This window comes from Acipenser ruthenus, chromosome 19, assembly GCF_902713425.1.
Source record: "Acipenser ruthenus chromosome 19, fAciRut3.2 maternal haplotype, whole genome shotgun sequence".
Taxonomy (NCBI): domain Eukaryota; kingdom Metazoa; phylum Chordata; class Actinopteri; order Acipenseriformes; family Acipenseridae; genus Acipenser; species Acipenser ruthenus.
This window is the reverse complement of record NC_081207.1, coordinates 1,653,801-1,667,746: the sequence shown is the minus strand read 5'-3', so window position 1 is coordinate 1,667,746 and position 13,946 is coordinate 1,653,801. Positions and strand designations below refer to the sequence as shown.

The following is a 13,946-nucleotide window of genomic DNA, read 5'->3' as shown; positions in this document are numbered from 1 at the left end:
TCAGAAGAGTATCTAAATACATTTCCTTGCACAGCTAAGCGTTATGACATACAGGGGCGCTTGAATTCACAATTGCAGTAAATCACATTCGTTTATCAATCAAGAGCGACGTGATTCACATTGACGAATGACGTCTCTTGACTCAGTGGTTCACGGTGAATGGTTTCATCTTTACTGAAGCTCATGTAGGTGGAATGTGGATTTCCTCCTGGCTATGCAGGGAGACGAAGACCAGATCACCATGCAGAATAAAAAGAGAAAACATTGAAATATTTCAGCTTTAACTACCAGGAGAGCAGCTGTGGAGAATGCTGTGTTCCCTGAATCTGGAGGAGTGACAGGCTGACTCATTATTACTTGGTTTTTATGCCTCTTCCCTGAAGGTGTAAATGTATGCATGGGCACAGATGTAGCCAGTGTGTTCCTTAAAGATTCACTTGTATGAGATCTCTTAACGCCTGGTCTTGCAGAAACCACGTCCACATCTACGCAGGGTAAGAAAATGCTTCCACATACCCGTATAAAGGGACAAAAGCTGCCTCCCGCTCTTCAAACATGCAGACCAGCATTTTGGCTGAATGCTTTCAGCTGCTACCGAGATCAGCTAAAGGAGATGTACAAATCTAATGACGTAAAACGTGCTTGAACATTGAACAGTCTCGCAGGTTTAGTATGAACCACACAGAGGGCAAGAGGACACAATTTAGTATAACAGTTACATCTTGTAAACCAGGAATTATCTGGGCTGTTAATGACACCTTTACATCAGACAGAGGCACATGGTTCAACACAGACCCGGCACGGTAGCTGTGTCCATCAGTGAACGTATAGTAGTGTAGAACCACCTGTTAAATCATTCATTTACTGTGCTCAAACCATTCTTCTGTCTTACAGTGGAAGTACAGTGAGCTTACTTGATGAAATGATAGAAGTATTAAGCTCCCGCTCCCAGTCTCCAGCTTTGATCGTGTTCAGTTTAAAACACTCGGATGGAAATGAATGGCAGGACCAAGACAGTAAACTGACAGCCAGTCACGGCTCTGCCCTGGGGGTGTGTTTGGTACCATATGGAGTTCAGACGTTCAGCGGCACAGTATCTTTTGATATGTGTTCACTTCAAGCACTTGTTTACAGAGACAAGCATTCCTAATATCCACACGGCGGGCATTACCCCATTGCATCCTGTATGCTCACAGGCACGTTGAATTGGGTGTATTTCTGATCACAGTTATAGAATATATAATAAGACACGGTGCATTGTACAGACTCTCCTTTAAGGAGAGCGGGGTGTGTAGCATCAGGGTAGAAAGCATTCAATGCTTGTGCAGCAAAACCATTTCGCTTTCCTGTTTCTGCTCGGGGGAGATAACATAATTGGAGGTTTTAAGCCTCATGCAAAGCAAATCCCTTTCAAATCTCATAAGCGGCACAGATTTAAAGACAGTATGGTAATTAAACAGGCTGGTTAAAGCTGGAAATGCAGGGCAAAACAGTGCAGATGCAAAGCTCGATGCAACCAGCGCCAGTAATTGTCAACTTGAACAGCAGTACAGCAAACAAGCCAGAGATTTAAATACAAAATGCTTTGGGTAGAGAATACACTTAACCTCAGCCGGCATGCACTGCTTAAAGAGCCTGAGAAACAAATCAGACCACAACTGAAGAAGTCTTGGGGGCAACATCCTAATTATTTTTACTGCTGATAATGAGAACGGTTTCGTTCTGTGCCATTTTTTTTCTTCTTCGTTAATACAAAGTTATTAAATTAACAGCAAATTGGTTCCACACAGGGGGCCTCATGGGCAAGGGCTGTCTCTGAAGTCCTGGCGAGTCTCTGTACTGCAGCCAGCAGCCCAGCTAGAGCCTGGCACAGAACCCAGCCTCTGTTGTCGGAGTCAATTCTGTAACCCCATTCGAGATCCCTTTATTCTTAACCTGTCTAATGAACCAGGGTGAATACAGAAGGAAAGCGATGAACCTCTGAACCCCTGGCTGGGCAGAAAGATGGGTTAAACAGAAATTGTGTATGTTGAGATTAAATGATTACTTTTCACAAGCCTTTACAAAGGAGGATACTGACAACATTTATTTCTTAGCAGACGCCCTTATCCAGGGCGACTTACAAGATATCACATTATTTTTACATACAATTACCCATTTATACAATTGGGTTTTTACTGGAGCAATCTAGGTAAAGTACCTTGCTCAAGGGTACAGCAGCAGTGTCCTCCACCGGGGATTGAACCCATGACCCTCCGGTCAAGAGTCCAGAGCCCTAACCACTACCCCACATGTCAACCTGTTCCTATCCAGTTTTAAATAACTTTAGTATAACAGAGACAGAAGTGTTAAAGGGACTAGGAGCTCTTAAAATAAACAAATCCCCTGGGCCGGATGAGATCCTCCGAATAGTACAGATATTTCTTCATCTAGACAATGTGGGGAAGCTATAAAAAAGGCCAACAAAATGCTCAGATATATAGTAAAAAGTGTTGAATTTAAATCAAGGGAACAAAGAAGACTACACAGCAATCTGATTCAAGCATTCAGAATTCTAAAAGGTATTGACAGTGTCGACCCAGGGGACTTTTTTGACCTGAAAAAAGAAACAAGGACCAGGGGTCACAAGTGGAGATTAGATAAAGGGGCATTCAGAACAGAAAATAGGAGGCACTTTTTTAAACAGAGAATTGTGAGGGTCTGGAACCAACTCCCCAGTAATGTTGTTGAAGCTGACACCCTGGAATCCTTCAAGAAGCTGCTTGATGAGATTCTGGGATCAATAAGCTACTAACAACCAAACAAGCAAGATGGGCCGCCTCTCGTTTGTAACCTTTCTTATGTTCTTATAAAACTATTTTTTTTTTTTTTTTATTAAATGTCACGTTCTAAAAAGCCACCGGCACGGGCAAATTGCTGTCATCTTTTTGTGTCTCTTCAAGCAATCTAAATAGTGGCAGATATAAATAATGTGAAAACAAGAAGAAACCTGGAATTATACTTCCTATTAAAGACTCCAATGACACTAAAGAGACTCTGACACACACACACACACACACACACACACACACACACACACACACACACACACACACACACACACACACACACGCGCGCACACACACACTGTTAGAGATGTTGGTTTTTACAAAGTCCCCTTCTTTTAGTGATTTAAGTAATCTGCCATGGTTTAGATCGGGAAACTGAACATAAGCCAATGCTTTCTCTGACCCTCCCAGCAGTAGGGATTTGTCAGCCTGTATGCTACGCTGTGTGGTATATCGCACAGGAAAAACAATGGCATTGATGGGGAGGCAGGCACAAGCTAGATTAATTGGATTGAAACCAAAAGGAAATAGAAAAAAAAAAACAGACCCTGTATAAGTTTAATGTTGTTTGTAGGTACCGTACTGGTATTTCTGTGGCTCAGAGATTTAAAAAAAACTGCTTGTTGACATGTTTGATTAAACCATCATCATTGTGTCAGACTGTCAGTCACCTCTTACCAGCAAAGTGTTCTTATTCCAATGCATTTCTCATGTTTTTTTAAAGCCTACAGCTATATGAGCTATTGGGAAGTGCAGGAAGCCGGATCCTGAATCTCAAAGCTGATTAAATGGAATATGGAGCATTTACATGGAGAAAGTTTTAAATTGCCAGAACGAGATCATAACAGATAATGAGTAACATGCAACTGCTAGCCAATCAGCTTCCTATTTTAACCAGCTCTGACCAATTAGAGACTGGTAGGTTCAGAACTGTTTCTTCCTTTTAATTAGCATTTATCTAGCAGAAGCACATGTTGACTCGAGATTCAGTTTTCTGGGTCACCTCTGAATTTTTAATACAAATTATTTTCCATTTTGTTTGATCTCTTAAACTGAAGAACCTCACTCGCTAACTATGAATAGATACTCCTGAATCCAGCTGGCGAGCAGCATCTCTCTGAGTGCATGCTCCCGCTAACCATCAAAGAGAAGGGTTACAGACCATATCCATTCCTGTTAAATTGTGCAGGTAACAAAATGGAGGCAAATAACCAGTAGAGAAGCTATTTGGTTGAGCTGATTGTCTGCGCTCTTGTAAAGTATCTCCTTGTCATTTTTCCCTCGCAGGTTGTGAAGAAATATTGAAAAATGCTTTGGGTGCCAGGAGTGCTCCGTGCCGTCAGTATGAGGCTGAGTATGAGGAGTATAATTACCAGGTAATGTGCTCTGATCTGCATGCACTAATGGCCTTGGTTGTCCAAATGTATTTGCTGCATCCCCTGGTTCATGTCACAGCTCTGCAATGTCTTTATTTGTGTGCTATAATCAGACCTGGTGCTCGTTCTGTAAACTCGTCCCTCCCTGGGAAGATGAAGCTTTGGGATTTCAGAAATGATGGCAAGCAATGCAACAGAAAGAGAGCACATTCCTGGCTGTTAGCCTGTTATCAGTGGCTTTTCAGCGGCTGTTTTTGTTACATGCTTGTTGCTGATATTCAGACCCTTTAGTGGTGAGGGGATGGTAATAATTCCAGGCAGTTTGTGTTTTCTTGCTCACTCACGCTAACTACTGGAACCCAAGGGGAAACATCTCGGCCTGTTCATTAGTCTCCATTTGTTTTCTTGTACCTTGTTATTGTAATGTATTGCACAGAGCCTGGCACAGGAGACTCCAATTACCTTGACATCGTATTTCAGAAATGTTTTCCAGTTGGTTCTCCTGTGGTCCGTCAGCATAATGTATTACAAACATTACTGTGCTCCCCCTTTATAATGCTATCATCAGAAGCCGTAGTTAGGTGACTGTGCTATTAGTGTTCCACTTTATAGCAAGAATGAAAGTTATACTGCAATGGCAAAGTGAAGCCCTGACCAATACGTCTTATAACTGGCACTGTAATATATTAGCTGAAGGTTTGCAGACACTGGTTCTGGTACTGTTTTACAGATACTCAGTCATGAGCTATACAGTAACGATACTGTACTATGAAGAAACATGTGCCTTGTGACCCTGTAATGTAAAGTGCAGCAAAGTATAATAAAGCCCACGGCAGACGTGCTAAGTGCATGGCAAAGGCATTGGAAAAGCACAAATAAATCTCACTCACAGTGTGCAGAAGTTAGAGCTGCAGTCTCTGTGTAAAGTAACCTATTCATAAGCAGTTCCCGGCTGTGTGCCTTAAAGAATACAATCCAAGCTGATGGTGTTTTTATCACTCTTGCGTAGTCTGCTTTAGACCCTCTAATGAAGAAGTATTTTTCATGGGCTGCAATCACTAATTGCAGGTGAGCAGAGACCTGGGCTGCCTGGTCTGGCCACTGTGGGAAACGTCTCATTAGCTGTGCTCACAATGTGTGTGTGGTTTTGAGCCAGAGAGTCTCACACAGGTAATCTCTTTAAACCAACGACAGAAGCTCTGGCTGTCCTGCCAGCCTCGTGAATATTGATCAGAGCCCGTTTAAAACCTCTCACCCATGGAATTAACCTGCTGCCTGACTGAGAAGGATGGAGGGGCTTTCATGATGGTTTAAGAAGTGAGTGTCTTCAACATCTCATTACCCAGGCGTCTTTGAAGTGAAATTAAACACAGATTATGATTTTAAATCTTTTGAATTTCTAGAATTTCTGCTAAGACTCAATATGCATATTAGGGCGAAATCTTGAACAGGTTTCTTATTGTAGTGTTTGGTGGTGTTTTGTTAGATATGGACAGAGTTGATGTTGTGCAGCACTAATAAATCATTTCTGTTGTTCCTTTATTTTCAAAATGCAGTGTGCACTTGACGAAACCCTCCCTGTATGAATGTGCAGTAAAACAAGCTAACGCAGGATTAAATACGCATCCATTATAAAGGTATAATGTACCTGCTCTTTGGACAGAAGGGAAGTTAGAGGCATTTGTATTTCAAGTATTGTGAAAAGCTCAAGCGTGGTAGCTTGAGGTTCGCTTCCCCTTGTAAAGCATACTCATCAGCTTGTTTAGTAATCATTCAGCCTTGGAAACAGTATCAGTTCAGAAGAAAGTAAATGTGCTGTATTGTTTAAAAATAAAAAAATAATGCAATTAATGATTCAGTTCCCTCTGCAGTCTTTTCACTGCTTCGCAGTCCCCCCACCATTGACTTCTATTTAAAAATATGTGCCACGCTGGAAGCAAATACCTCACTTTAAATTGTGCCGATTCCAGATAAAATAAAATTTAAAAACTAGCTTTTTTTATCCTTTCTGCTTTACCTCTTCTCTTGTTTTTACGTCGACCAAAAAAATCAGCGTTCACGGCAAGGTCAGGGGTGTGATTTGTGACCCTTCACTCCGTAGAAAAAGAGGAACAGAAATAACTTGAGAACACATCTTGTCGCTCTAATGATTCACAATTCAGACTGGAGCACATTTGCATATCTGCGAGCTGCAGCAGGCGACGTTCACCAAGAGAATCGGCAGAGCTCCCTCCCAATCAGTCTTACCTGTTTGTGGTCTCCAGCGCTCTGTGCCCCTCCTGGTGTTCAGTTAACATAGTGGATGTGTAAGCAAGTCTGCGTCACTGACACTAGCAGAGTTCTCTACCATGTATAAAGTTCATTCATTTTTTCATTGTAACTGGAAAATAGACTGTTGGATAAAAGCACTTGTGGGATTACATGAATACAGGTTAGAGAAAGAGAGGGATGTGAAGTTAGATACCCCCATTCGTATGTATTTATTAAAATGTATGCATTGAAAAGTTTAAAATCCTTGCTTGTAAAAGCTGTGTTAGTCATTGTTAAGCCAGGTTCAGGTTTGTTTTTCAAGTGGTCACTAGATGTCAGTATTTGCCAATGAATATACTGCCTAACCCAGAAAGAGAAGGGTTTTAAACAGAAGGTGATCTATCTTTCCTTCTGAAATGAAGTCTCTGCTGCCGGGCTGCTATAAATAACTCAGAATACAGTTCTTGCACCCTAGACATTATTTTCTTCAAGCTGCAGCTTTGAAGTAGATTCAAGTTGTTTCCAAAAGATTTGAACCCACAGATTACTGTTTAGTCACCGAGCAAGCTGTCTGTAGGGCAGTGTTCCTGCTATTTCTCATTTGCATGTTTTCTGGACATGCAGGTATCCCCTTTTTCCTTTCTCCATCTTTCAGATTGTTTCTGTAGCACCCCTCTCTTGTGATATTTTAATAGAAATTCACTTCATTTCTGTCCCATGCTTCCAGCTCGTTCTTCACTGCTTGCTGCTCTGCCCTCTCAACTCAGCTCTCCTTCACTTTCACTTCTTAAACTTCCGCTAACACTGAGGGCTCTGGTTTTGGTTGCATTGGTTTCTATATTAGTTTAGTTGGCTCTTCTGTAATATATTGTACAGAAACAGTGTCCACCTATACACAAACCTTCAACACTCAACCAATTGAAATAATGTGAATTAAGTCTAGTTTTGTATGCGTGTAACTGTTAAATTAAAATTATTATTAGTTTTATTATTTAAACTCTTCAGTGCATGCCGCTGGGGATGCCCCCTCCTTTACAAGGGGGTCCTGGGGGCAGTAGCAGCCACACACAATCCAGTCTCATCTCTCACACTGAACATTACCAATACATTCACACTCGCAATATAAAAGCAGCATACATTTACGATTTGGTATTAGTCCGTTTCTGAATAATTCAATGCAGTGCTTCTGAATTTCTGAAGAACTTCTTAAAGGTGCAATTGAGTGGTCAGTGATACGGCTCTGTAAGCTGGGCTCCGGTACTGTAAACACTAATTATTGACTTGGCACTTGAAAAGCAAGTGCCAAGTCAATAATTAGTGTTACAACGTCAGTGTTACAAAACGAGAAACAAACAATCTGAGAGCGAGCAAGGAGAAGCCTTGAATTATGTTACTTACTGTAGTTGTCAATCCATGGTAGTTTTGTCTAATTAAAACGGGAGTAAATTAAAACTGGAGTAAAAGCTTTAAGTAATATAAATCAGGTGCCAGTTCCTGCTGACAAGAAACCCCACACTTCCTCTTCCTCGTGGAAGAAAATGGGATGCAATGGGCATGTCTGCATCAACCCCTCTGAACCCTGTGCTCTGATACAGAGGATCTGACTCTGCAATATGTACACTGTGAATAACTGAGGCTCCAGCAGTGGATAGCAATGACTGGCGTGTGCACCAGTGAGGGGAGACGTGTTGCAAAGGAATATGTGAAAGAGGGCAGAACAGGATTGCACAGACCAGTATGAAAAACATCAATCCAGTGCGACAAGCATGTAGCACGCTGCGATGTAAAAAAATGTCAGAGTCTGTGAAATCAAATTACTCACGGATGTTCTTTTGTTTTAAAAACAAAATGAGATCACAAACTGCAGGCTTGTCAGGGTGGACAGAAGGGAGGACCAGGAGGTCCTGAACGCTGTCAAACCTCTGTCTGTCTCTCTCTCTGTCTCTGAGGATTGTGGGAGAGGCCTGCTGCATGCAGGGTTTATGAGCTGTGCGAGAGCGGTGGTGAGCTGTATCGCCATTTATTTATATATTTATTTATTACATATTTATTAAACGTTTTTTAAAAGTATTTCTATCTATCTTAGTACTTTTTAAATGTTTTAGTCAGTGTGTGCCCAAAGATGGGCTCCCACTCCGGTCGGTTGGGGGGGCTTACTAGGCGCCGTGGCTTTAAAGTTTTTTTTCAGAAAATAATGATTCTGTCGAAGATGTGCTGCTTGCCATGGGGCGGGTTGTTGTAGCTTGGCGATTTAATTTAGAGGGCAGGGACTCTGTTGTTGTTTTTGCCAGCACAGATGTTTTTAAATGTTTTTCATGCGGGAAACAGGGGCATCTTAAACATGCTTGGCCCAAGCTACAAGCTGGGACACGTAGTATTAGCGGTAACGTGGAGGCGGCCGGGGTTGCTGGGAGAACGGAGGTGGAGGAGCCGCCGAGACCTGAGCCGCTGCCCCAGAGGAAGGGAGTGGAGGAGCCGGGTACCAGCGAGCTGGCCGATGCAGACAAAGATGGGATGTACACCGAAATCGTTAGGAAAAAACGGCTTAAGAAAACTCCTGCTGCTGCCGACCCGGCGGAGGGCGAGGAGGAGTCTGTGTGGGGGCCCCTCACAGTCTCTCACGACAGTGGTGGAGCCGAGCGCCGGGGCCGATGGACAGGGGAAGGGCGGGTCTCAACCAGCGGTTCCTATGTCTGAGGACCCGGTGCCAGAAGGGAGCGGTGTAGGGGGGGGGGGGTACCCTTGGGGTTCAGGCGAGCGTTGATGGCGATCCCCCCACTGATGTGACTCCTCAGCCTGCGAGGTCGGTGGAGGAGATGCCGACGGCTGAGGAGACCCCGTGGATATGGCGAGCGATGTGGAGGATGGGTCAGCGGGATTGGGAGAGGAGGAAGGAGAGGAAGGAGGGCTCTCCCATGCCTCGCAGTTCTCTGATATCTCGGCCAGCCAAAAACTATACACATTAAAAGAGATTAGCGACTTTCTTCAGAAAGCAAAAAATAAGAGCAGGTATACATAAGTTCCTACTTCCCAGATCAGAAACTCTTTTTATGTTCTGCACATACGGTGTTGAGGAAGTCGACTTTGGCTGAGTTTTAACTGAAAAAAAGATACAGACTTAGAAAATATGTCAGTTCAGTTCGAAAAATGTTAGCCTAAACCTTTTTAATGGCTAATTTTATTAAGAAGTTTTTTGTTTTAACATTTTGTTTTTTGTTATTTAGCAATCTTTTTTTAATCATGGAGAAAATTAATTTAAGCTCTTTTAATTTGAACGGGTGCAGAGATTTTAATAAAAGAGCACAGTTGTTAGAATTTTTAAATAGCAAACATTTGAACGTGATTTTATTGCAGGAGACGCACTCCGACAGCGCTAACCAGTCTCACTGGCAGTCTGAGTGGAGAGGCGACTGTATTTTAAGTCACAGTTCTAATTTTAGTGCTGGGGTTGCTGTTGTATTTTCTCTGGGATTTGGTGGAGAGATTTTAAATATAGAAGAGATTGTTCAGGGTAGACTTTTAAAAGCCCAGATAAAGCACGCTGGTATTTTTATTGATTTTTTAAATATTTATGCACCTAATATTGGAGAAGAGAAGATTTTATTCTTTAAAAAGCTCAGTCAGGTACTGGGGGGTGTAATACTGAAAACTTCCTTGTGGTGGGAGGAGATTTTAACTGCACTATTGACTCAAGTAAAGATAGAAACCATGGGGAACCCCATCCCCAATCTGTTACTGTTTTATTACTAATTAATTCACATTCAAAATCTTATTGGCATTTTAACACCAATTTACTTCAAGACAAAAACTATATTTGAATTATTTTGGAAACGATGGCAAAATGGAAAAACAGTAGCTTCATTACAGTAGCTTCAAACAGTGGTGGGATATAGGAAAAATTCGAATAAACTCTTCTGTCAACAGTACACACAAAATGCCACCAGGTCAGTGGATGCAGTGGTCAGTGAGCTGGAGAGAGAGATTGTTGAGTTTGAGAGCCAGCTGGCCAGCGAGAGCGATGAGGAGGCATATCGAGGCTTGCAGGAGAGAAGACAGCTCCTGGGCAGCCTGCTGGAGAGGAAGGTGATGGGCTCTCGGCTCAGAGCCCGCTTCACTGAACTTAAAGATATGGACGCCCCCACAGACTTCTTCTTCGGCCTGGAGAGGAAGACAGCGGAGCGCAAGGCAATGTGCTGTCTGAGGCTGTCCGGGGGGAGAGAGGTCTCCAGTTGTGTGGAGCTCAGGCGTGTTGCAGGGAGCTTTTATACTGATCTCTACAAAGCTGAGGGCTGCGACCCAGGAGAGACGGAGCAGCTTCTCCACCGTCTCCCCAGCCTGGACAAGGAGGAGAGCAGCAGACTGGACACTCCACTGGTCTTCCCAGAGCTCACTGTGGCCGTGGCGCAGCTCTCCAAAAGGAGGGCTCCCGGACAGGATGGCCTGTTGAGGACCTATACCAGGTCCTGCAGGAATGTGTCCAGGACGGAGAGCTGCCTCTGAGCTGCCGCAGAGCAATGATAACACTGCTACCCAAGAAAGGAGACCTCTGTAACATCAAGAACTGGTGCCCTGTCTCCTTGCTGTGCTCCAATTACAAACTGGTCTCCCCTTCAATGGCAGCGGAGGAAGAGGAGGAGCAGGCTGACAAGCTGCTCTCGCTGAGGAAGGTCACTGAGGTGGCTTTCCACACAATCGAGAAGAAGACACTGTATGAAATCTGTGTGAAAACCAGACATTTTAATAAATTGAAAGATCTGGTGGACACAAAGTGAAGGGCTAACCTCGGTGTCCCTGACAATGAAGCTCCTGTCTGGAGGGTGTTGTAGAAGCTTCCCTTGCCCAAGTGCTCCGGAGACCTGCAGTGGAGAGTGCTGCATGGCATTTTTGCCACAATCCCGTACCTGAGCCGAGTGGAGCCGGGGGTTAGTGTCCAGTGCCCCTTCTGTACCGCGGCGGAGTCCATTTTCCACCTGTTTGTGGATTGCAGCCCTTCTTTCTGTTTTTAGAGAACCTGCTGGCTTCCTCGGGAGTTACTTTTACTAAACATATTTTTGTTTTTAGTATAAGGTACAGTTTTGCACGAAGGGATAGATGCTCATTGGTTAATTTTGTCCTTGGTCAGGTGAAATTAGCTATTTTAAAATCCTGAAAAAATTAAATTTTAGCCACTGGTTTTATAAATCTTATCAGTATTTTTAGGATCCTGATGGTCTCCAGGATCAAGATGGAGTTTGCTTATTTTAAAATGGTGCACGACCTGGACAGTTTTGAGAGGAGTTGGTACATTGGGGAGGGGGTGTGCTGTGAGTGAGGAGGGGCAGCTTGCTCTGCTCATATGAGAAACACTCTCTGAAAGACTGAGATCCCATTGAACTGAAACTTTTGAAACTGGACTGAGAGACGTTGGATCTGTTATGTTATTTTGCACTAGTATATTTATTGTTTTTCTTTTTTAATGGCTTTATAAGTTTGATATTGTATTCTAATTTATAGAATAAAGGGATTCAAAGTCTCTCTCTCTCTCTGTCTCTCCAGTAAGAAACATGCATTTTCTCCTCTGTGGAATATAAGACGGCAGCGCTGGCCCCCATGTAATCAGTTGCTCATATCCTGTGGAGCTGTCGAAGCTGTCCCGGGGGAGAGCTGCGTTTCATTCCTCTTGATTTATTGAGGAATGGTAAATTTCGCCCTACTGGAAACAGGCCTCAGAGGGATAAGCCACCTGTGAAGAATGAGAGCAATAAAGAAGCAATGCCAGCGAGTTAGATGGATGCATGGGTCCTGTACAGTCTGGCACAGCAAGAGCAGCTCATTGGCTGGCCTTCATGGGTTTGGTGAATGACCCATTCTCTTGTTGAGTTTCCCCACCCACACTTTTATGAATATCCCCGCTGGGACAAATGTTCAGATATTCGTACAAACACTGCTTGAAATGTATTCAGAGGCAAAACCGTGATTGCATTAGTTCATAAAATAGAATTTATAAATGCCTGTATCCAAAATACATAATCCAAGGAAACTGATGCATAAATGGCATCTGAAATAAATAAACAACTAGTGATATGCTTTGTGCCGTGTAATATTAATAAGGTTTCTTATAAATGCACAGCACTGTGTTGGTGCACCATGTTGCTGTCTATCTAACATCCTTTTTAACACATTTATTGATGCGTTAGTCATTGTTTATAACAGATCCTCAGACTAAACTGTTAGCTGCACTGTAGGAACTGGGTTCAGGCAGTCTGAATTCATTTGAGGTTGTCGTCCAGTCTCTTCTGCAGGCATTCCTGCATCCCTGGACAGCAAGCGCTTTCCCATAAGTCTTTGTTTAAGATCTTCCAGCTCCTGCTGTCTCCCCCTGTCTGCATCTAAATACATCTCTGCAGGCCATCGGGAGCGGTCCTTGCAGAACTTAAATACTTTTAAATCTGATTTTAAACTTCTGTTTCTGCAGCTTCACATGCTACATAAAAAAAACCCCATAGCTGTGTTTGAGCACCGACTATCAGCTACGCCTGACTGTCTTACCTATCTCGACTGAATGTGACTTTCAACAGGGAGATGCAGCTTTCATCTACCAAAGAAAACATGTCAGGGACACAAAAGCTATACAGAGCTGCAGCCCACCCCAAATTAAATGAGAATCATAGAAATATAATCATCCCTCCCCATGAAGGGGTTAATGAAGAACATTTCCAGCTTCCCCAGTATTAAAGTGATGTTATGTCTCATTTGTGTTTGGATAAACAGCGCTGCGTTAATCAGCTGATGGTAATGGTGCCCCGGAGGGAATTGTTTAATTATTCATTTGTGATGATGGTTGTTCTCGGGGCTGACGAGCCTGCTTTTGTTTTCATCTGTGGACTGGTGAATTAACTTTAAGAGGGAGCTTGGCAGCCTCTGTCCCACACCCTCCTGTGCCGTGGCCTAGCTTTCTGTGCAAAGAGTCCTGAGAGTATGCATGGAGAGCCTCAGGCAGCCCTATTGATAGAGACCTGCACTGCACGGACTGGCTGTGGATCTCAGAGCCTTGTTGCCATAGTGAAATATCCCTTGGCTCTTTCTCTGCATTGATTCGACTTGTTTTAAATCTTCTAAATTGGCTCGTCAGCATTAGGTGCCGGGACAGCTGATTAGCCCTTGATTAACAAGGCATTTTATTATTGATTTTCCCTCTCCACGGCTAGTTTAATTTATAGGCAAATTAGCTTCACCTCTTCAGAAGTAATACATGTTTACATTCCTATTAAAGTCTGAGGATGTGGGCAGTGATTTCCCTTCTGTACTGTAGTGTCACCATAGTGCCTGTGTTTGTTCATCCAAGACTTTAAACCCTCAGTCACATGTAGTAGCACTAAAAAAAAAAACTTGGGAGCAAATGAGCATTAAAGGATATCATACCCTGTCCACACTCCCTAAACCAGTGCAAGCAACACATTCGATTAGCTTTCCTCTCCCGTTTCAAAATGCAACGATTGCACATTATTTATGT

General features: G+C 43.1%; 1 protein-coding gene across 2 annotated transcripts in view; it reads left to right on the top strand.

The window, feature by feature from the left end:
* Positions 1-13,946, top strand: part of LOC117424629 (rab11 family-interacting protein 4A-like) — a 70,674-nt gene that overhangs the window by 12,369 nt on the left and 44,359 nt on the right. For both annotated transcript variants that reach the window (XM_034928533.2, XM_034928535.2), the window contains exon 3: positions 4,116-4,204. In XM_034928533.2, coding sequence (XP_034784424.2) covers positions 4,116-4,204 — 89 coding nt within the window. The remainder of the gene's footprint in view (positions 1-4,115; positions 4,205-13,946) is intronic.